The 23,524-nt window shown below is 42.1% G+C and overlaps 4 protein-coding genes across 4 annotated transcripts; 2 read left to right on the top strand and 2 right to left on the bottom strand.

Moving 5' to 3' along the window:
* Positions 1-144: 144 nt before the first annotated feature.
* LOC127785464 (E3 ubiquitin-protein ligase AIP2) lies at positions 145-3,543 on the top strand. The gene is made up of 5 exons (XM_052312918.1): positions 145-508; positions 1,615-1,828; positions 2,091-2,335; positions 2,896-3,102; positions 3,213-3,543. The coding sequence occupies exons 1-5, from the start codon at positions 362-364 to the stop codon at positions 3,360-3,362; spliced, it is 963 nt and encodes a 320-aa protein (XP_052168878.1). The 5' UTR covers positions 145-361; the 3' UTR covers positions 3,363-3,543.
* Positions 3,544-4,314: 771 nt separating this feature from the next.
* LOC127784343 (AT-rich interactive domain-containing protein 4) lies at positions 4,315-11,132 on the top strand. Its single transcript, XM_052311573.1, has 16 exons — positions 4,315-5,368; positions 5,461-5,698; positions 5,786-5,977; positions 6,241-6,294; positions 6,628-6,716; positions 6,792-7,044; positions 7,142-7,198; positions 7,886-7,917; positions 8,275-8,410; positions 8,489-8,659; positions 8,972-9,562; positions 9,650-9,787; positions 9,888-9,986; positions 10,393-10,493; positions 10,591-10,681; positions 10,760-11,132. Exons 2-16 carry the CDS (start codon positions 5,537-5,539, stop codon positions 10,889-10,891), a joined length of 2,298 nt encoding a protein of 765 aa, XP_052167533.1. The 5' UTR covers positions 4,315-5,368; positions 5,461-5,536; the 3' UTR covers positions 10,892-11,132.
* Positions 11,133-11,238: 106 nt separating this feature from the next.
* On the bottom strand, positions 11,239-17,536 carry LOC127784344 (alanine aminotransferase 2-like). Its single transcript, XM_052311574.1, has 15 exons — positions 17,486-17,536; positions 17,300-17,350; positions 15,685-15,735; positions 15,515-15,580; positions 15,357-15,418; positions 14,774-14,852; positions 14,548-14,652; positions 14,349-14,459; positions 13,862-13,999; positions 13,596-13,670; positions 13,360-13,480; positions 13,141-13,295; positions 12,812-12,886; positions 12,155-12,358; positions 11,239-12,086 (listed from the first exon to the last, which is right to left on the bottom strand). The coding sequence occupies exons 1-15, from the start codon at positions 17,534-17,536 to the stop codon at positions 11,946-11,948; spliced, it is 1,485 nt and encodes a 494-aa protein (XP_052167534.1). The 3' UTR covers positions 11,239-11,945.
* A 2,124-nt stretch (positions 17,537-19,660) lies between these two features.
* Positions 19,661-20,820, bottom strand: LOC127784108 (FCS-Like Zinc finger 15-like). Its single transcript, XM_052311298.1, has 2 exons — positions 20,335-20,820; positions 19,661-20,223 (listed from the first exon to the last, which is right to left on the bottom strand). Exons 1-2 carry the CDS (start codon positions 20,679-20,681, stop codon positions 20,046-20,048), a joined length of 525 nt encoding a protein of 174 aa, XP_052167258.1. The 5' UTR covers positions 20,682-20,820; the 3' UTR covers positions 19,661-20,045.
* Positions 20,821-23,524: the final 2,704 nt, after the last annotated feature.

Below are 23,524 nucleotides of genomic sequence, written 5' to 3'. Positions count from 1 at the left end.
GTGTTTCGGGGTCGCGAGGGCCGTCGATGGACGGCCCATAGGCCAGTGCTGAAGGCCCACACAGTTTCCCCGATTCCCCACCCGTCACGGCGCCGTCTGCAGTAAACGGCAAAGTCCTCCCCTCCGTCTCCGTGTCCGTCGACACGCCGCCACCGCCACGGGGGTTGGGGATTTCTTTCCCCTCCTCCAAGCCAAGCCGGACGCGGACGCCACCGCCCTCGCCTTCACCTCCATTTATACCTCCGGCGAGCGCCGCGGCGGCGGCGACGCACGCATCCTTCCTTCCTCCTCCCGCACCACCGGCGACCGGTAAAACGGAGAGACCCGTGGGCGAGCTTGTTCGAGGCGGGGCACCACCACCATGTCGGCCCCCGCGGCGGTGGAGCAGCGGCTGCAGGCGCTGCGGCAGAAGCTGGGGAGGAAGCAGCACTTCGAGGAGGCCGTCGCCGACCTCGCCGCCGCGGTCCAGGACCACCACGCCGCCGCCTCCCCCGCCCTCCGCGATCTGGTAAATGAGGCCGACCTCCCCTAGCCAGCCCCCCCCCCCCCCCCCCCCCCCTCTCTCACCTCACGTTACTTCCCGATTTCCTTTCGTTGCGGCCTGGGTTAGGTCCAACGTCGCCGCCGCTGTGGTAATGATGAATCTAGGTTCGATTGGTCCGGTAATGGAGTAGAATTCTTACTCTAAAGTCATCATCAATGGGCAGAAGAAATTAAAATGATCTTCTCTGGGATTGATGGGCAGAAGAAATTAAAATGATCTTCTCTGGGATTGTTAATCCTATTAAAATGATCTTCTCTGGGATTGTTAATCCTATGAAAATGATCTTCTCTGGGATTGTTAGTCCTGTCGTGTCAGTAAGGAACACGTCCTTAGAATAACTCATCTCATCCCAACGAAATTGTTCCTTTTCTTTTCTCCAAGTAGCTTGATATCTAAATTTATAACAAGAGGCTAAACGTTACAAGTAAATACCAATCAAAATGCAGTGAAATCAGTACGTACCCATCAAAATTTACATATTCTTCAAGCTAGCATGGAGCATGGTTAAATTCAAAGCAAGCAATAAAAAGAATCTGCCGGAGTAGTAGTTTATTATAATCCAATGAATCGGCTTGGTAAGATGTGACGTTAACGTTAACATCGCCCAATTCACGGGAATCAAGAAACCAAAATAACGATCACCATGAACGATTGGAATTATTTGTAGACAGAAGTAGCGATGAGTGACAGAGTAATCTGGCTCAGGTGTTTCCTGTGGCTTTATGCACACTCGATCGAGCAAATGAAGAATGACATACATGGACAGAACTATGCTAACAAAAGTGATTTCCTTGGATAATACTAATCCTTTTGTTTCATTATCTTCTGATGAAGTAATCCTGTTAATGTAAAAACTTCTGATTTTTTTTTAAGTTAAGGTTAACTTCTGATGCTGATGCTTTTTTAGTTAAGGTCGTCCTCAGGGATTCCATTTTTGTGTACCAGTATACCACACCCCTACAATCAGTTGTTTGGATTAGCATTCTTTTCCATACTCTACCTTCATTAATATCATCCATCATATCGACATATATAATGCTCATTTAGCACAATCTTTTGTTCTTTGGCAGATGTATTCTACAGTTTGCCGTGTGGCAACTGTCCTTCAGACTAGATATACAGCACCTGGATTCTGGCGTGCTGGTCTGAACCTCTTCTTAGGTACAGAGAAGCTGGTAACTAATCCTTCAGAAAAGGAGCAACTGAAGACTTTCATTCTGAGGGCCCGGGAGCATCTTGATGAGAAAGAGAACGAGGAATCCATGCCAAACAACAGGGAAACAGGTATGTCATTAATAATTGAATAGGATGATGTGACATTCATAGACACATATGCATACTTAGATTGGCTATACTCTAATGATTATTCTGGAGGCGACCTGTGATGCATATTCAATTAAATTTATTTCTTGGTGAAATTGATAAACATAGGAGTTCTTCAAGTACATATTTGTCTGCAGTGTATTTTGGTGAAATAAACTTTCCTTAAAATATTCACCCTTATAAATATCTATTTGCTAAGAAGATGTAAACTTTTTTTTTCCAGATACAAGATTTCTTTTTGAAGGGCATCTTACAGTGGGACCTGAACCTCCACCTCCTGCCTGGCTTGTTGCCCAGAATTTAGCACGAGAACTTAGCATTTTAGCTGAACCTTCTGGAGATCAAGGTGCGAACAACAACGGAGAGTCCAGGGCTGAGGAGATGGCACCTGCTGCTGCTATAATGAATTTCTTAAACACCATGACAGTGGATGGAGACCTAGAAGCCGCTTTGGAAGAATCTCTGCAGGTAAGAAAGAACAATTCTTGAGAGAATCAATTTATTTGGTATACTTATTTCATTATTTTTTCAGCCCTGAACTTCTATGTTAGTTTCTTGTTGCACTTTTGCACACTGCAAACTGGAGTAGTATCCAAACTGTGCACAACCATAGGCTTTTGGCCCATGTTAGGTGCTATAGAGAAACAAGCAAATTTGATAAATTTGTTGAATGTCTTGATCAGTGGTTTGTAAAATGATTTTTCAATTACTAGTCTGCTGCACATTCAAGTGCTGATCAAGTTGCTAAAAGTGGAGCTCATCATGCTTTGATGCATGCCAAATTTCTTCATGTTATTATGTTATTGCAATTATCAACTTGGTTTAGACCCACATTCTCAAATTTATATAAGCTTGTCACTTGCTACAACGAGAAGGATATACTTGTATCTCTTATGATTGTCTAGTAACCACCACTGAAATTCTTCGAAAATGGAAAGCCCGCATTTCATCATTTTGTCAGTCAGTTCAATAGGGTAACAAGATTTGCATATTGTTATGGATCTTGAATTTGGAACTACTATTTTCAGAATGTGATGGCGAATCCTAAGGTGCCTCCAGCTTCAAAGGAAGTCGTTGCGAATCTACCAGTTGTAACCGTGACGGAAGAAATCATAGCTAGATTGGGCAAAGAGACTCAGTGTGCTGTTTGCCGGGAGAGCTTGCTGGTGGACGACAAGATGCAGGAGCTACCGTGCAAGCATCTTTTCCACCCTCCATGCCTCAAGCCATGGCTGGTAATGTCCACATAACCCCTTTGAATGATCTGAAAGTAGCCTCGACGCATCGTTACAACTCGGTGTAGCTGAACATTATACCCATCATGGTTGTGTTGTGTTGCACGCAGGACGAGAACAACTCCTGCCCGATCTGCCGGCACGAGCTGAGGACGGACGACCATGTGTACGAGAGCCGGAAGGAGCGGGAGCGAGAAGAGGAGGAAGACAGGAAGGGCGCCGCGAATGCTGTCAGGGGTGGGGAGTTCATGTATGTCTGAACATCTGAATTTCAACCGAACGTGATTATCTCTCTGTAACGATTTCCTGAAATTCAGAGTGCACTGGAGTTGAAAATTCATGTACAAACAACGTTTGCTTCGGTTCACCACCGTATCTTCGTTGAATGATACTACCACTATACAGCCAGCTTATTACAGCATCATTGTTCGTTGATGTGCATGTGATGAAGTACTTGAGTTGAGACATTGTTATTCTTTTATTCCCTTTTTACACACAGTATTCAGTCGCGTTAGTCTCCTTCGAATATGGGGGTGGTTAGATAACGGATGACGCTGATGATAACTATTCGATGATACAAATGAATAAACTAAGCATTGTAAAGTTAAATTTTATTTTAACAAGGTTTCCTAAAGAAATTGAGGACGAAGATTTTTTTTAAGAGAGATTGTACCGTCGAGATTGAACAAACGCGAACTATATTACTACTGTAGCTGTTCTACGAGCTTAGTAGCACTCAGAGTTTTCCAAACCGCCGGGACCGGGGTTACCACGCGGTAACCGTGAACCGTTCAAAATTTATCAAAAATTTAAATTATTTTTTAAATTTATTTAAATTTAAGGAGGTTACTGCGGTATTTCTATTACCGTACCTCCGCGATAAGACTGGTAACCAGGGTAACCGCATGGTTTATCTACGGTAATGTAAAACCTGGTAGTAGTAGCCTATCAGAGTAGGTTGTGTTGGTGGTCACTTGAAAAATTGCGATTCCATGGGCTGATGCCCTTACGTGGGCCCACCACCCACCCCTGACGAGTGGGGCCCACCAGGCAGCGACCCCATCACACGTGAGAAGTCCAGTCCACAGCTCGCTCCATCGCTGCGATTTGCAACACGGCGAGACGGATCAAACGGGCGCCTGCCCCCACGAACTAGACAAGCAGCAGCGCAGCAGCAGGTCAAGCACCCAACCCAAAATCCCAGAGAAAAACACACAAACAAAAACAACATACAACTGCACACACCCTGCCGATGCAGCGAACGTGTCCAAATAAATTAAAAATCCCCCAATCGATCAATATACGCTGCACCACACCACATACTCAAAAGAAAGAAAAGAAATCCCCCCAATCCCCATTTCCAGCGAAATCTAATCTAATCATCTAAAAATTCCCTTCCCTTCCCTTCCGTCCGAGCCAGAGCAGTAGTAGTAGTAGAAGTAATGAGGAAAAGAAAACGAAAAGCGCCAAGAAAACAACGCACCAACACATCCACAGCAGCAGCAGCAGCAGCAAGCATCATCGGCTCAGGCTTCATCAGGAGAATAGGTTAGATGTGAGAGGAAGGAAAAAAATCCGAGGAAAAGTCTCGAGCCCCCCCCCCCCCCCCCCCCCCCACATCTCCACTGCTGCAGCTTTGCTTGCTCGAGAGAAAGAAAGAGAGAAAGAAAATAAAATAAAAATCTCTCACAAATCTCTCTCTCGCAGCCGTCAAAATCCAATCTTGGCGCATCCCCGGCCGCCTACTGTTCTCGCCCCCCCTCTCTGGTAATAATTGTCAGGCTGGTGGTTGGTTTGCTGCTGCTAATAATCGAGTCTTTTCCTCCCAAGGAGAGGCGTTCAATTTCTTGGTCAGGATTTGTGGAGGTTTTTCTTGGATTCATTTCGTCATCTCGTCGCGGAGCCAAAGCTTTTGGTTTTTTTTTTTTTCCTTTGGTTGGTCTTGGCTCGATCGGGATGGATGCGGGGTGGGTTGGGCTCGCGTCCAATTCGCCTCCACCACCACAAGTACGCTTCTTTTTTATTGTTTCCGGAGTGGGGATTGTAGAGAGCTATTTCGGCAATCGCTAGGGCTCCGTGTGTGTTCTCTCTCGCCCACTTTACTCTTTTTTTTTTCTATATCATTATTCCCCTTTGCCCTCCAAATCGAATCCTCTCTCCCCTCCTGCGGCGCCGCGGGGAGGGAGCGATCTGGGGAGGGGGAAGCCGTCGATTGACTCGATTCTGTGTCGCGGGGGCTCCGATTCGGCCTCTGAATTGCGCCCTGGTATGTTTGCCCCGCGTCGATTCGTGGGTTCTTGCCGCGGATTTGGTTGGATTTATTTAATTTTGTGTGATTTGTTCTTGCTGTTGTTGTAGGGTTCCATGAGGGCGTGAGGTGAAGTTGGGGAAGAGAGAGAGAGAGAGGGGGGGGGGTAGGGTTGCTGCGGCGGCCATGTCGCAAATCCAGAGCTTCTCGCGGCAGAACTGCGTGCTCCTCGCGGTGCTGTGTGGGAAGCACGCTGAGAAGCGTGCCCAGGCGAGGTCAGGGCCGGAGGCGAAGCGGCTGCGGCCGTCGTACCCGTTCCCGGAGCTCAGCTCGTCGGGGAGATTGGAGGTGAGCTAGCATTCTCGGTTGGTGTTGTGGGGGGTGGTGATTTGTTTTGTTGTGCGAGCTGAAAACGAGGGAGATTTTCGAGTGCAGGTGCACACGCTGTTCAACCCGACACCAGAGCAGTTCCTCGAGGCGCAGCGCGTGGTTCAGCCCAACTTCTTGTACATCCAGGGGCAACAGCTTGAGGATGAGAAGGAGATTGGCTCGCTCGTCTGGGGGGACAATGACGTATCTGATCCGCAGGCGTTTAGTTGTCTCATCAGCCCGCCATTTCCGACCATAGTAAGCACAAACCTTTTGTTGAGCGTATGCAATATTTGTACTCTTTAGTTGAAAGAGCAGTAGAGCAACCTTTCCTTTGTCTACTATTAGCTGTTAATGGAAAACCAAAAAAGAAGGCCTCACAACTGCATCATTTCCTAGTTACATGATGGTCTCTGATATGTTCTGGGCACCACATTGTAGTGCCATACCATGGTATGTGAGAATTTGAAAACTTCCTCTGTCCGGGTGGTGCTAACCCTGCTTAACGGTTGTCAATACAGGTTTATCTGGAGGTTCCAATTGGTGAAAAACTTGCTCAAGCAGTTCATTCAAAGGTAGAAGTCTTCCATTTTCCTTTTTCAATATTCCATCTTGTTAATCAACCAAACCTTATAACATCGTTTTGAGACTGTAGTTCGTTCAGAAGTACCAAACGTTTTCCTTTTTTAGTCTGTCTCATTTAGATCATATCTTAACCCTACGACATAGTAGTAGTACAGTGCTAGTAGTTTTTCAACAAATGTCTAGACTCTGTAGGACGAAATTTTTGCTTTATAGATTCTTTTATCTATAAACAAGCACTGAAATGTTGAACAACCAAGTATGCAGTACTATTTTACACATGACACTATTTGGAATTTAGCAGTGGTGATGTTGTTTCATTTCAGGGGATTCCATACGTAATATACTGGAGAAATTCATTTTCATCATATGCAGCATCCCATTTTCGCCATGCATTAATGTCAGTGGTTCAAAGGTACCAGCATCCTTTTCCCTCTCTACCATCATCATCATACGGCAATAACAACTAATAATTTTCTTGTATATGTAGTTCGGTGAGCCATACTTGGGATGCTTTTCAGCTTGCTCATGCATCCTTTCGATTATACTGTGTAAGAAACAACCATGTACAAAGTGTTAAGCTTGGGCCTCGTCTACTAGGGGATGCTCCAAAGATAAATATAACCCCTCCTGAGAATGAGATGGTTGAGGAGGAAGGTTCTTCAGATGTGTTTCCAGCTATAAAAATTTATGATGATGACATCAACATGAAATTTCTTCTTTGTGGAGTTCCTAGCACACCGGTAAGCTTTGGTATTTTATATCCAAATTTCCTTACATCTTATTTCCTCTATTGTACGAATTGGTTTAATGGTGTTGTTAACCTCTTCTCTTCTGCAGGATCCTTGTTTGTTAGGTTCATTAGAAGATGGCCTGAATGCACTTCTGAATATTGAAGTATGGAATAAAGCATTGCAGCTCTACTGTACATTGATTATTTTTTATGGACCATGGAGTAAATTTTACACTATTTCCTGAAGAAAAGATGGAGTATAATGATTCTATGAGCAACCTTTGTTTTAGATACCTTAACTCAAGTTTGAAGAAACTAGGATCTCAGTATGTTAGATACTATTGAAACTGTTCTGTTTTCTTAACATTACAACATTTTGTTTTCTTGTTCAATATTTAGAAAAGGGATGTATTTTGCGTGTTAATTGTTCTGATTAAGGAAAGAGAGGGAGGGAGCGGAAATGTTTTGATGTACTGATGTGGCTCACAACAGCACTATGCATGAAACCACCCTAAATAACACCACACAAATAAAATCTAGATAGACATCTTAGTTTCAGTCTACAAGATGCTAGTAATAAAATGGTGGTTCAATTTTTTACTTGGCACCACCAAATCTCAGACTACGTTGTACACATGCTGGTTCTGAAAATCTGAAGTTAGCAGTCCATCCTTTTCTTGTATTATTTCTTGGTCAAAGGATGCAAACACATAGACTAGCATAGTGATATTTGATGCATCAGGATTTCTTTAGTTATTATCCACCAAGCTTTTATGCAAGTTCTTTCTTCTGTTTGTGTGTTGTTTTTGCAACTTATTGCTCTATCTAACGGTTGATCTTGTTTTTGGCAGATTCGGGGGTGCAAACTTCAGAATCGAATCAGGTACGTTGAATTGTTGTCTGTTCTAGCTGTTTACATACCCGTACCTTTCTGTAGCATACTACCATGTCCATGACTCCTTTAGTTTTGTGCCATCTGTCAAGTTTGATTGTCACGCATAATGCTGTCAAGTTTCTTTTAGGGGTGGACAAACTGTTTCAGAAAATGTGTACTAGTGATCCTTTTTTCCTTTATGTTAGAGCTACTAATAAACTGTAGCTTATACTGTATACAATTTGCCTTATGCATGTTGGAGTTGTCCCAATATTGATTTTCCATCATACTTAAAATACCACTTAACAAATTGTTTTCTCTTCTGCTGCTGAGTATAGTTGATAAGACTTCTTTCATATGTGGCAGTGCTTCTCCACCACCACTTCATGCTGCATCCTTACCACGTGGAATGGTTACAATGCGTTGCGACATCACTACGTGCAGTTCTTCTCATGTGTCACTTCTTGTTTCTGGTAGCGCACAAACTTGTTTTGATGACCAGGTATGAATTTCTGCGAACCTGGATATATAATTCCTGATCTTACATGTACAAAATTATATGGCATCTACCTTTCTGCAGCTTTTGGAAAGCCACATCAAGGATGAGATCATTGAGAAGAGCCAACTAGTCCGTGCTCTGCCAAATAATGATGATAAGTTATCATCAAGTGTGCCTTTCACTTCAACGTCCACAGCTTGTGGGGCTTCTACCTTTGAAGTTTGGATGACCCTTCCTAAGTGGGCAGCACAGGTTGGCTAACTGTATTGAACACACAAGATATGCTGTGATTAGAAGTGCAGGGTGTGCTTATTTGCTCATATTTTTATTCATTACTTGGCTTCTCTTTATCTTTTTTTTTTTCCGATGCACCGACTGAAAGTTCATAATGTTGTGTAATTCTATTGTAAAAGGCTCTTCTCATGCTTTTGCTTTTGATCTCCAAGAACAGTGATTAGTTATGAAAGCAACAAAAGTCTTCAATCTCATTATCTAATCCTCACATGTAAAACATTATTTGTTAATCTTTGACTGACCATCAATATTTTTTTTCTGAATAATTAGGTTCTGAAGCATTTAGCGCCAGACATCTCATACAGGAGCTTAGTGGCACTTGGAATTGGTTGTATAAATGGCACGCCTGTTGCTTCATTCGATAGGCGAGATGCAGACCGCCTTCTTTTCTTTTGTACAAATCAACACAAAGATTTGGCTATTGAAAATGGCCCATACTTTCATCTGCCAAGATGGTCAGCATCTCTTACCAAGGAAAGAGTGAAGGTGGGTCTGGAATCGAAACCAAATTTGTTAGGTGCGAATGGAATTCCTGAGGACAAGAAACGTCTGATCGAAGGGCCTTCCTCATCTTCCAAGGCAAAATTGAAGCCTGCAACTATGAGGCCCATTCCTCACTCTAGAAAGCAACAAATGCATCCTTTTATGGGTTTCCTGGAAGCTACTGTTCATGAAACTAGTCAGGTTAAGCCAAACTTGCCAGCTGCTCCCCCAGTGAAGCATAATTCGGTACCTGCTGCTCCAGCAACACATAGAAAATCAACTTCAGGGCCATCTCATGCTCAGTCAATCATTCAACTGAACCCACTGCCTCTGAAGAAACATGGATGTGATCGGTTGCCTATTCAGATGTGCTCTGAGGTATGCTTCTTGGGTCTTACATGAGGATGAAGTGCTTCTATACAAGTACATTATTGTGCTAAAATAATGTGTTTAACCTTTTTCTAGGAGGACTTCTTGAAGGATGTCATGCAGTTTTTAATTCAGAGGGGTCATAATCGACTCGTACCTCATGGAGGACTAGCTGAATTTCCTGAGGCCGTCCTTAATGCGAAGCGCCTTGACCTATATAACTTGTACAAAGAGGTAATGCTAAAATTAGCACATTCTGGTTTATGCATAGCAAGGTGATCAGAAGAAGACATTTTATTTGGCTCGTTTCCTGACGAAGTGTTTGTTTTTTCAGGTGGTGTCTAGGGGTGGCTTTTATGTAGGCAATGGTATAAACTGGAAGGGTCAAGTCTTCTCGAAGATGCGTAACCATACTGTGACAAATAGAATGACCGTATGTATCCACTATTTACTACTGTGACAAATAGAATGCGTAACCTTGAAGGCATTTTCTTATTGGATCTTAACCTGTGCCACTTTTAGCATGCTATAGTTTTGCTGTTATCTTAGTGCCACTAACATATGTCTTTATGCCATTTTGTTCACACTACTTTCACGTATTAAATTTATCATTTCCTTTGTTGGTGAGTCTGGTAAAAGCTACTAACTAATTGATGGACTACTCAGCTTCAGCATCATTGTCTTTCATCTATGTTGAAATATATATACGGAGTAGTAGTTCATTTTGATGTAAATTCATCATAAAGTGACACCTTATTTATCTCTGCTACTACCTTCAACAAATTCTGTTAAGTGAAATGTTAAATGTTAACTGTACACATTTGTCCTAAAATGTTTAGGGTGTTGGAAACACACTGAAAAGACATTACGAAACATATTTACTGGAATATGAGCTAGCTCATGATGATGTAGACGGGGAATGCTGTTTGCTTTGCCACAGGTTTGAGGACATCCCTTTCTATGCCTCCTTTGGTTCCCCAATTTGCGATTATGGTTTGTCATAATCGAATCTAACACCATCTCCTGTGTAATTCCAGTAGCGCTCCTGGAGATTGGGTGAACTGTGGTTTGTGTGGTGAATGGGCACATTTTGGTTGTGACAGACGACAAGGCCTAGGCACTTTCAAGGTTAGAAAAAAAAAACTTTTAGTTCAGTCCTTTTCTATTGGTCATAGCTTGATCTTATATGAGTCACCTTCTTTACAGGATTATGCAAAGACAGATGGGCTGGAATACATCTGCCCTCACTGTAGTCTAGCAAACTATAAGAAGAAACCTCCTCCCCAAAAGGTAGCTAATGGCTTTGCGAATACAGTGTCTGTATCACGAAATGTTTAGTTTTCCTTTCTTCTTTTTTGCCCTGTGTTTCGGGGAGAAGAGCCCAGTAGAGTAGAGAATAGGCAGGCTGCTGATAGAGAGAGGAAGGTGTGTAGTGTTGTGATCTGTATTACCCTATTAATTTGGTTCAGCGTAGGAAGCTTAAGTTTTATATAGAATGTAACAACTGACAACACAGCTAAGCTACTACGGTAGCTGGTCAAATTAAGTTAAGAGCCTGTTGATATATGTTTTGGTTGTATCTCCTCCTGTTTCTCCTGACACAAGGATTGTGCTTAATTTGCACTCAGGCTTTTTTTTTGTTGTTGACACTAACTGATAAATAGAGCCTTATTTCATTCTTTAAAATACAATAATTCCGTGATATTGTATTACATCCTCTGATAAAAGTACATTCCAACCATTTAAAAATGTAAACATTTCTGTTTTTGGTTATGCGGAGAGGGAATGGTCCTACGTTCGATTTTTTCTCTGGTCTTAGGACAATATTTATTTTTTGGACAAAGTTTATGGTGCTATGCAAGTGCTTTAAACGATTAATTCACATCAGTTTGTTTGTTTTTAAACTAAGTGTTTTAAAATTGATTAATAGTCATATTTATTTTACTATCTGACTAAAGGGAGGGAAGGAGTAGTTCTTTTTTTTCGGAATTAATCCAACCCATTTTAGCCTGTACACACAGTGGACTAAGGTGTAATACAATACAAATAGGACTTGTCCCTCAAGGGGTAGTTGATTACTTGATTATTACAGCCATACAGTACTAGATCGTAGTCTGATAACTCCTTACATCATAGTAACAAACTGATCAAACACTAACACCAATTCCACGAGTTTTGCACATAGGCGCATAACTAAAACGCACTTGCAGTTATAATACGGCACACATGCATGGAGTCCAATGGACCGATGGACATTACACAAACAGGAAGCTAAGCAAGCCAGACGACAAGCAACAGCTCCGCTAGCTGTATCTCCTGTGTAACTCAAGGCATGGCACAGCTGCCGATCTTGTGATCTGCCAAATTCTGTTGCTTCACGAAGCTCAATCGATCAGCCGCGAAACTCGTCCATGAACGCCTCATGGAACGCCTGGAGGCGGGGAACCATCGCCGTGATCGTCTCCTCGCCGGGGAGGATGGTGCACCGGATGTGCGATGTCCCGGAGACCTTTTTGCAGGAGGAGACCAAATCCTAGTCAGGCAAATGCATGCACAGCTTGAGACAAAAAGGAAAAATTCTCTGAAAAAGAGGTGGGTTACCGGGTGAAATCCAGAGCCTGGGACGACGGCGATCCCCGTGGCGCCGAGCAGGCGGTGCGCGTAGAACACGTCGGGGGATACGCCCTCCAGCTGCGCCGCTTTGATCGCCGCCTGTGGCAGGCGCAGCCGTGGGAAGAGGTACATGGCTCCCTCGAACTTGTTACACGACACGCCTTCCAAACCGCTGAACGCTTTCTGCAAAGCCTACAGGGTAGGTTAAAATTAAATCGACGTGAATATTTTTCTTACATATAAGGAGGACGCACCCCACACTCGCTCTACCCACACACGCCAGGGTTTTAAATTTCTAAATTGCTATTTCTTCCAGGGGGGGGGGGACCGAAATTTCGGAAATTTTGAATTTTTTTGACCGAAATTATTTGAAATTTTGAATGAATTTGAATAAAATTCACAAAAATCTGCAAAAAAACCGAAAATTTTGGGCGAGATATGAGCTTGCCGGTGGGGGTGGGGGGGGGATTACCGAAATTTCGGAAATTTCGAAACGAAGTTTCAAACCATGACACACGCGGGTTAATCATGGTGGGAGAAGAGGATTTTTTTTTTCTAGCACACAAATTCTGGTTTTCGACATTGTGTGATGCAAATTGGATATATCTGATATAAATTTGCTGATATGTGTATTTTGTTCCTGACCTTTGCGCGCTTGAGTAGAGATGAATAAGTCTCTTCCTTCTCGACCATGAAAATCTCAAAAGCCTCATCCCCTAGCTGCAAATCTCACCCACAAGTCAGTTAAAACACAAGTTTGAAGGTGTAAGGTGTAATAAGTTCTCTATGGTTCTCCTATAAACTAAAAAAAACATTCTGTTTCTTAAATTTTATAGGCAAGAGTCAAGGGAGAACTTCACAAGGATAAAAAAGTTCAGCAAACCTCCGTCAAAGTACTTCTATTGTACAACCAGATTGTGAAGATACTAATATGCTAAAGATGAAAATTGTAGCGAAAGCATCTTTTGGGAAACCTTAGGTGGATCCATAACAAGGCTGATAAGGATTTGACCAGCTATGTTGGGACAAATAGTTAGAGAAGCCAACTTGTACATCTCATCGATCACATCATCTCCAAAACCACAAATCTCCATGTAGCCTCCCCTTCTACCACATTCTCCATAGTATCCTGCAAAATTCAGAAATCAGAAGACAAATTTTTGGAAGATACTCTGGTTGACATGAAGACTTACCCATAGAGACCGAGTGAAATGACACTATAGAGAGGTCATGGTGATCATAACCAAGTGATCTGGCCACCTTTTTGAAGGAATTGAACCTCTTATTCTCTGTATAGACATTTTCTTGGTATACCTGTAAATGCATTTACATCACTAATCTGCAAGACAATTACCTTCGATATAACCGAGTTTTTTTTTTCAACACGATGAATCTAATTTGAAATATCAAACAATCAGCAAGTGTGAACCTCATCAGCAAGAATAACCAACCCTTCTTTCCTACAGAATTCCACAATCTCCTCCTGGTTGGTTATAGACAGTACCTACAACAAGGGTTGCAAATGTGGAACAAGAAACTTCTTTAATGACCTGAATAACAGTTAGATACTTACTAGCATTATGTGGTGCTATATAGGATATAGGTTGCAGTAATTCTCGAGAAATCTTTTGATTTTCCTTCATTATTCTATCAAGTCATGAAACTGTAAGATAAAATAAAAAATATTCAGCACACCTGGCCAGTAGGATTGCCGGGATTTATGACCACCATAGCTCTAATAGTCAAACCCGATGCACGGGCGTCCTCTAAACACCTCTTGACTTCGAAAATCTCAAGCCCCCACCCACTGTCTTCAGTAAGATTATACGGTACCTTCAATTCAATTTAGATCCTTCGTTATTTCTTGCATATAATAACACTTGAACATTCATCCACTTGGAAGTGTTTTTTGGACGTGGAAAAGGTGCATACTCTAACTTATAACCATTGTAATGATGGTGAGTCAAAGAGTTCAAAAAGAGACTGCGAAAAGGCAAAAGGGAAATAAAATAAGAAATAGGGAAGAAACATTAAAAAAAGGAAAAAGAACTGTATAAGGTGAGGTTAGCCCTCCGTGTTTTTTTTTTTTTGGCATGATACTCCAAGTTGTTATTGGAAGTTTGAGATACCATTGGCATATCAATGGACACTTTCTCGAAAAATCCAAATGCTAGCACCGTACCATTGTTCCACCATGAAGAATAATAGAAGCAGAGTATAAGGGATATTCAGGCAGCGGGCACAAAATGCCATCTTCATGGGACCTGATGAGTATTTGCATCATCATGTTGATCTGAAAAAGGAGGGTAATTAAGTTGAAGATATCCAGATAGACCAAGCATCATTCTGTACTAATGGAGCTTGGAAATGCAGAGCATTACTGCTGAACTTGCTCCATCTGTCAGAAAAATGTTATCTGGTTTTGATGGAAAACCATCTCTGGCAGCTATTCCATCAGCAACTGCTTCACGCAAACCTCTGACTCCCTGATATATGTAATAACAAGTGTAATGCACAATGAAAAAGGTTAAAAATCATCCTAGGACAACGCCAAGTAAAAAACTTTTTTTTTGTTATTTGTAAATAAGGAGCATGTATTTACAGTACCTGACTACTAGTATAGGAACCAGAATCTCTGCCTGGAAGTGATTCAATAATCTTCCTGGCTCGTTTTAGCGCACATGGACTGCATTTGTAGATCGAAAGAATGTCAGTCATTTTCTTTTTAGGCCAAAAATTTATTGCCACACAAGAAGTGAAAAAAATTTTGCAACGCTTGATATATATTCCCTCCGTTTTATATTATGAGACATTTTGACTTTTTTAAAAATCAAACTTCCTTAAGTTTAACCATATCATAGAAAAACATAGCAACATCTACAAACACCAAATTAGTTTCACTAAATCTAGCATTGAATATATTTTGATACTATATCTATATTGTGTTGAAAATGCTATCACATTTTTTTCATAAACTTGGTTAATATTTTTAAAAAAATGACTTAGAAAAAAAATAAAAATGTCTTACAATATCAAATGGAGAGAGCACATGCTAAGTTTTTTTTAAAACGAATCGGCACCAGACTGTGCCCATTTCATTGAATATAGTGGGAAAAAGACTGTACAAAGCTAAAACTTTGGAAATTTACATAGGAAAGTAAGGTTATACTATTTGTCTATTTGGTCCAACCTGAATAATGCACGAGCTTCGTCTCTGTCTATGAGAGATGGATTGTCACACAGAGAAAGAACCTAAACGCAATAATTGGAGCCATCAAGCCATCAAGCAGAAATGTACGTACAATCTGTTGAATCAATTTGGAATGTAGGGAGTTTAAGAATGCTAACCTCGCGAAAGAAATTGATTGGTCGTTGGCCAAGAGCCTGAGGGTTCCCAAGATTGCAGTATATTATCTGCTGGGAAGCAATCAATTTGCACACTTACAAAACATTCATGTACCTATAGTACTACTACATGTATGTGCAGAAACACATTTGTATTGCAAGCTTGAACACACCTCTTGAAAAGGGAGAGAGCCCGGATTTTCGTATATCTCCTTCTCTAACCGCTGGTTGACGCATAGGAGTAGAGTATTAGCAAAAAGAGGATATAAAACAACATATATGCTATTACCTCTGTTTTTTCAATCTCTCTTTTTCTTAAGTATCAAATTGAGTTAACTTTTTTTTCTCAAACTTTAACCGACAGTATTTATTTAAGTAACTCCTTCGATCTGTACTCTGCATGCAACAACCTTCTCAGCATGCATGCAATGGGGTTGGAGGATGGCTAATTGGAATCTGAGATAAATTTAATCTAGCGCTACTTAACGAAAAGACAACTCCTTTGCTCTCTCCCACCTATAGATGGCCATAAGGCCCGCCCAGCCTGGCCCGGCCCAGGCATGGCTAGGCATGACCCACCGGCCATCGGGCCGGCACGGCCCGGTCGGCACTTTGTGTCGGGCCGTGCCGGCTCATGGGCTGCACCTCCGGCCCAGGCACGGCCCACCAGTAGTCGGGCCATGCCGTGCCGGCCCGAAGGCACGGGTGGCACATCATGCCTTTTTTTAAATGAATCTATTTTTCTTCACTCCTCTTTGGGCTGTGACATAAAATAAGTCTATTTTTTCTCCCTCCTCTTTAGGCTGACATATATATAGCTAAAATAACTATATTTTGCGTCCCTATTCTTGAACCGTGGCATATAATATGTCTATTTTTACTCCCTATTCTTTGTGTGTCGGGCCTGGCCTAGGCCTGCCCAACGTGCCGGTGGGGGAGGGGGGGCAGGCACGGGCCAAAATGTTGTGCCGTGGGGCGGCCCGTCGGGCCTCAGGCCTTTTGGCCATCTATACTCCCACCATCACTGCAAGGTTATATTTTACTAGTGGTGATGATATGGCACACTTACATGTTGAATTTTAGGAGATAGTGGACATCAACTTATAATAAGATAGGGTATGTAGTGAGCTCATGTTTCAATGTACCAATGTATATATTGTGGAAGGAGTCTTTATGGGAGTCAATAGCATGAGCTATCCATGGAGTAACTAACGACTACCCATAAGAAATAAGAATATCTCTCTCCTTTGCTCCCCTCTTCATCTTTTGTGTTTGATGTTACTTACTACTCCCTCCGTTTCAAAATGTTTGATACCGTTGACTTTTTAGTACGTGTTCGACCATTCGTCTTATTCAAAAAATTTAAGTAATTATTTATTCTTTTCATATCATTTGATTCATTGTTAAATATACTTTCATGTACACATATAGTTTTACATATTTCACAATTTTTTTTGAATAAGACGAACGGTTAAAGATGTGCTAAAAAGTCAACGGTGTCAAACATTTTGAAACGGAGGGAGTACATTTTTATTTGTTAGTGGGTACCATGATTCCCATCCCATGTTTGTAGCGATAGAAATAGAGATAACTGAAGTCTATTGTGACAGGGCCTAACCGTACCATAAGGACTACTTAACCCGTATACATTGCCCTTATCTTATGATCATAAGTATTGTATAACATACTACAACAAAAATTAACTATTTATGGGTCTCATCTCAAGGTAATTGTAAGCTTCAAACATTGGCTTTGCCCTCAGTGTAGGTTGATGAGATTTGTAGTTACCCGTGCGTGGCGGACAATCTCCCCACATGGCTCGTAGGTGAAGATCCTGACCTTCAAGACGAATGAGAATGCGCACATATTTGATCAGTTAATAAAACTCGATCGAGCTAGCCATCGATCGATCGATCGATCGCGAGCTGAGGTTCAGATCGACGGAGGAACGCAACGACGCACGTAGCCACGTACCTTCTGGTTTATGGTCTCTGCGGTGATGGACGGCGCCTTGTTGTACGACATGGCGCCGGCGAGACGAGCAAGCGGAGCGTGCGGTGTCGTCGGTGAAGATGAGGAGGAGGAGGAGGAAGCTGCTGATGCTGCGTGCGCGTGCGCTGCTAAATGGGCGACGACGCGAGAGCTTCTTGGGCGGTCGCTAGGCAGCGTATGTAGGTGACACGTCCCGGGTAGGGGGGGGGAGGGGGAAACACAGACACACTGGGGCGTCGGACCCGTGTCAATCGATCGCGGGGTGTGTGTGGGCGCGCGTACGTCGTGCCGCGTTGTACGTGTGGCAGACGGAGACGGAGCGCGCCGCGGTGGTTCGGCGCGCGGCGTCAATGTTCGGCGGTGCATGGTGTTCTCTGCTTTCTCATCGATATGATCGGGCTGGCGCCTGAAATTTGAGAAAGCAACTGGATGCATGCTACATCTGTATTTTAATAGATGATGACTATGATATAACTTTTGAGAACACGTTTAACCTTTTGTCTTATTTAAAAATTATACTCCATCCGTTCCAGAAAAGTGAATTTAGAACTGGATGTGATATATTCTAGTATAACAAATCTAGACATACATATGTCCAGATTCATTGTACTTAGTATGTGTCACATATAATGTGTCACATATAGTACTAGGTTGGTTTTTTATGGGACAGAGAGAGTATGTAATTACAGTTTATTTTGTTGTGAGTTATTTTATCACTAAAAGAACTTTAAACATGATTTATATCTTATTCATTTGCACAAAATTTCTAAAATAAGACGAATGGTCAAATTATGTGTCCAAAAGTTAATGGCTTCACCTATAAAAAAAAGAAAATATAAGGGCTCACCAGTCCTCACATTAAAAAAAATAACTATATCATACCCATTAGGACTTCTTTGATTTGGAAAAAATAGCATTATTATTCGTTTATTTAAAGACATATGCCGTTACAATTTGATAGAAATTAAAGATATGCCATACTTATACCTCTTCAATGCATTTATCAAAAAATTTGTACTAAACTATACCCCGGCCTCCTCCTTTCTTCACTCCCTTCTTCCTTCTCCCTCTTTCTAATCTGTCATCTCTTTCATCGGTTCAATCACCCCTGTCAATGGATTAACCTAACCACGCCGCTGCTAGCTCCGTCGCCGGCGACCGTGGGTTCAATTGAATCTTGGGTAAGAGAGGAGAGAGGGAGAAGGAAGGAGGGGGTAATTTTGTATAATTTTTTTATATAAATGAAATTTAAAGGGTAAGTAGAGCTATATCTTTAATTTATGTCAAATTGTAATGATATATTTTTTATGTTGAATTTTAATTAATCTTGTGTTGGATTATATGTGGACTCTTTTTCTGTTATTTATTATTTTTAATTCTGAAATTCAGTTATTTCTAAATTATATTATTATGAATCTTATTTTTATTTTTGTAATTCCAAAATTTATTTATTTATTAAAAATTTTAGTTCATCTCATATTGGATTATACATATGGACTCTCTTCTATTATTTCTTATTTTTAATTCCGAATTTTAGTTATTTATAAATTATATTATTATTTAAATCTCATTTTTTTCTTTTTCTAATTTCAGAATTTATTTTATTCTTTATTATGAGTTTAATTAATCTTTTATTGGGTTTTTTATGTGATGTTCTTTCAATATTTCTTTTTTTCTGAATTTCAATTATTTCTAAATTATTTTTTACTTAATTTTTCCTCTGATTAATATAAGTGTTTTTAGTCTTCACCACGGACGTGATGGCTTCTTTTCCAACTGCCCTAATAGATTTTCGTGGCACTAAAATGTAGCAATCGCTGTCTGACTCTCTTAGGCTGCTCCCTCTTCCTTGACCAATGTTTATAGGCTTCTAGCTGCTTCCAATTTTTGTTGGTTGTTTTCTAGCAAGAGAAGATTCCACTTTGATTCGATTGGTGTCTCACTGTCTCCCCATCGATCAAGGTGCTTGATGCCACGGCCACCATCCTTTCGTTCCCTCCACTTCGTCTTTGGCATAAAATTTCTGGCACCTCGGCATCTCGAAAGCAAAAGATGGCAGATGCCCCAGGATTCATCAGAGCTTTTTTACTTGTGTTCAGAATCATTCCACGAGTTCTACTCGACTGAGAATCATTCGCATCCTCTAAAAATAATCGAGATGAAATTTACACGCACAGGAAACTAATTTATCCAGAATTTACCAGGTTTTTTGCACATAAGCAGGAGCAGGTTACAGTTAAGTTGCACACTTGTACCCATGAGACCTGGAAAGCTTCTTTCCCCCACCAAACATTTCTTGTTCATTTGAAATATGAAACTGCATGTAGTTATGCGTATACGTTTCCTCAAATTTGCCTCAAATTACTCAAAACCTTGCTCTCTCTCTCTCTCTCTCTCTCCTTCCTCCTTATCAAGTTTTTCTTAATTACATCGATTTCTCCATATTTTACAGAGAGTACAGTAGAAAATTTTCTTTTGATCATATATCATCCAAGCATGGGTCACGGTCTCATCAAGTATAGCATACTGTACTTCGCTCGTGCTAGGCTACGGCGAGTAGTCTCCTCGGCGAGCCGCCGCGGATCGCCGCCGGCGGCGGCCGCGGCGTCCGATGATGCAGGCCTAGCCACTCCTTCTTGGCCATGGCGTCCCGCTCCCTCGCCTCGTCCGTCATGATCTGCTTCCACCTGCACTCCTCGCTGCAGAACCCCTGGTCACCCCTGCATCCAAGCAAACCACCCCAAAATTCAGGCGGCGATCGATCGAGCTCCAGCTAGCCGCCGGCCCGCCGCCGGCCATGTCGTCGGCGTGCCGTTGCCGTACGTACGTACCTGTACATGTACACGTCCTTGTCGGGGCCGAGCTCCCGCTTGCACAGGGAGCACGCGCTCAAGAAGTCACCGCAAGGACGCCGCCGCCGCCGGTGACGCGCCGCCGGCGGCGGGGACACCATCTGCATCTGCTTGAGGACGACATGGCCGTGCTGCTGGCGGTGGTGGTGCCTCGTCTGGGCGAGGATGATCTGCAGCCCGACGACACGAAGGCGCTGCTGGTGGATACTGATGATACCGTGATCACCATGGCCGTCGCCGTGGTCAGCGCCGAGGTGCTCGGCGTCGGCGGCGCCGCCACCCTCCTCCCCGAGATGGAAGATGCTTCTCTGCCGGCTCGGAAGCATGGTGGAGTGGAGCGCGCAGGGAGGAGGAGGCCCGCAGCGCGCGGCGGCGCCTCGCACCAAACGGAGCTCGCCTCCTCCTCTTCTTCTTCTCGATCTCTTGTGGCTTTGCAATGGTGAGAGGGAGGGTGTGTGAGGGGGAGAGGAGTGATGGGTATTTAAAGCCACTCTGTCCACACACACAAGTGATCACTGGTCACTAATTAAGTAATTAGTATTGTATATAATTATCTTCTTAATATCTGAAATTGGGGCCAAATGATGGTAAAAATGGTCAATTTTCGGTTATTGGAATTGGTAGCCAAGTTTCTTTTATTCCACTTTGGCTGACTTAGCATATACCGAATGACATGCTAGAATTTATTTGATTTTGGAATGTTTTTTCAATTGAACTTGTTTAGAGGGAGTTGAGGGTTTTTCCCATCACCTTATATGGTTTGATTTTTAGGTATCAAAACTCGTTGGTTACGTGTCTTATGGTAGAGAGACCGGGATGTAAATCAATTTCATTATTTTTTTTTTAAAAAAAAGATGATAATGATACTTTTTTTTTTGAACAAAGATGATGATGCAACTGATGCTGCTGGGAATTTGACAGCAATGTTGATTGTGCTAGCTAGCTAGCTAAGCTGATGAATGATTGGTATTTTGTGGGAGTGAGAATTAAAGCTGTAGTTGATGCCTTGCTTTTCTCTTCTCTGCTCTTGTTTGTTCTTTCAAGGAAAGCATGAGCTTGCTAAAACCGATCATGGAACAGACACGGTGACAGAGTTAGTGTGGTCAGTAAAACTAGAGATGAACAATGGAGTTAGTGCGGCAATTGTGGAATCTAACCGTGGTTTTTCCTCAGCAAATCCCGGGAAAAAAGTCAGACGAGTGCGTTATCACCAGTTGGATCAAGATAATCCTGCAGTCCTAATCACACATCACCCATAAATCTAGAATTTTCTCTTTAAGTGGTTTACTTTGCTTTCCGACGCACCAATACGGTGGTAGGATCCAGTGTTTGTGCTCAACGTTTTTATTCATGATCGTAAATCTTAATGTGCATGATATACTTCCTGACAGGAGCTTTATCATCTCCTATTCTCTTCTGGATCCCAGATGTTGCAGTAATTTAAGCTGATCATCCACTTAAATCTTAAAATGATTTGGTTTTTCTACGTTTTTCTTGCTCATTGTTCAGTTCAGTAAAACCAGCATGTGCTACTGTGCTACACCTACACTGCTATTCTGCTGCGAGAATTGGCCAAGTTGCCGCTCACTTTTGAGTTGTGACTTGTCACCTCTAGAGAATCGCTGAACTGCAAAAGTTATTAGTAGGCACGAATCTCCTTTGGCCAAACACGAAAAGATGCAACACCCCCATTGTACTTACAACTGGACGATGCAGACTTGAAGCAGGCACGAATCTATAGGCCACGCAAAAGAAACTCTTCCAAAAAAAAGAAGGTAATTTGGAACCATGCCATTATAATTTTTTAAAGTTTAAGATATGCTATCAGTATCTCAATGACATGTAGGACCCATATGAGTCAATAACATGTGGGTCAGGATGGCATATCTTAAATTTTGCAAAATTATAATGACATGGTTACAATTTTCCCAAAAAAGAAAAACCGCGCATCTTTCAACTGCAAATCTGAAAATTCCAGAGGATGATCATTGATCAAGAAGCTCCTCATCAAGATCAAAGATTCTCACTCGTGCAAGAATCCATCAGATTTGGCAGAGCTTCAGTAGTACTATCTCCGACCCAAAATAAGTGCAGCCGTGGATATTCGTGCCCAACATTTGATCGTCCGTCTTATTTGAAAAATTTGTAAAAATTTTGAAAATATTTAGTCACACATAAAGTACTATTCACGTTTTATCATCTAATATCAATAAAAATACTAATCATAAAAAATTTTTAAATAAGACGAACGGTCAAACGTTGAACGTGAATAGTACAAAACTGTACTTATTTTGGGACGGAGGGAGGAGATTCGACCCGTTACATTCCAACCAGAGGCCTCTGCCGCTCGATCTTGCTACACTGATACTGACATGGATTTGGATGCTTGACGCGTTCTCCGCCTAATCTTCCCCCCGGCAGATTGATGAGGCGGTAGGCATCACTGATGCTGTGCTCCCTGTTGGAAGTGAAAGCGGACCGGAGAACCAATTCCACAGGGGCAGCTGCTGCTGGACCACTCGAGGTAGAGGTTTCATCTCGTTCTAACAGTAGAGTGATGGACAGGAGGAGGCAGGGACAGCTCGACAAATCATTGCTCTTTCCTCTCTCCCGAGAAACGATAGAATTTATAGTTATACCCTGGTTGCATAATTGGAAGCTCGCCGTTGATGAGGAAGAAAGGGACGCCGACGATGGGGACGCCGCAGCCCGGCGGCTCAGTTCGGTCGGCTTATCAACTGGGCCGCCTGGTCCGTGTCGGGGACGGCGCGATGGGCTTCCTCAACGGCCCAAGTCACCCAGATGGGCCTATGAAAGTAGCCCATTTGGGTCACTTCGATCGTCAGATCGGACCGAGACTCCTCATCTTTTCGCTTATACTTATACGAGCAAAGTTTTAAATTTTTAATTTTAAATTTAGAGTTAATTTTAAAGTTTTTTGTCGTTGTTTGTTTTCCAGTATTTGCTTTTAGATCGCTAAAAACACATACTGTCTTCATTTTTTAATAGATGACGCCGTTAACTTTTTCTCACATGTTTGACTATTTGTCTTATCCAAAAAATTTACGTAATTATAATTTATTTTGTTATGAGTTGTTTTATCACTCATAGTATTTTAAACGTGATTTATATCTTATACATTTACATAAAAATTTTGAATAAAACGAAT

The sequence above is a fragment of the Oryza glaberrima genome, chromosome 9, assembly GCF_000147395.1.
Source record: "Oryza glaberrima chromosome 9, OglaRS2, whole genome shotgun sequence".
Classification (NCBI taxonomy): Eukaryota; Viridiplantae; Streptophyta; class Magnoliopsida; order Poales; family Poaceae; genus Oryza; species Oryza glaberrima.
This window is presented reverse-complemented; position numbering and strand designations above follow the sequence as displayed.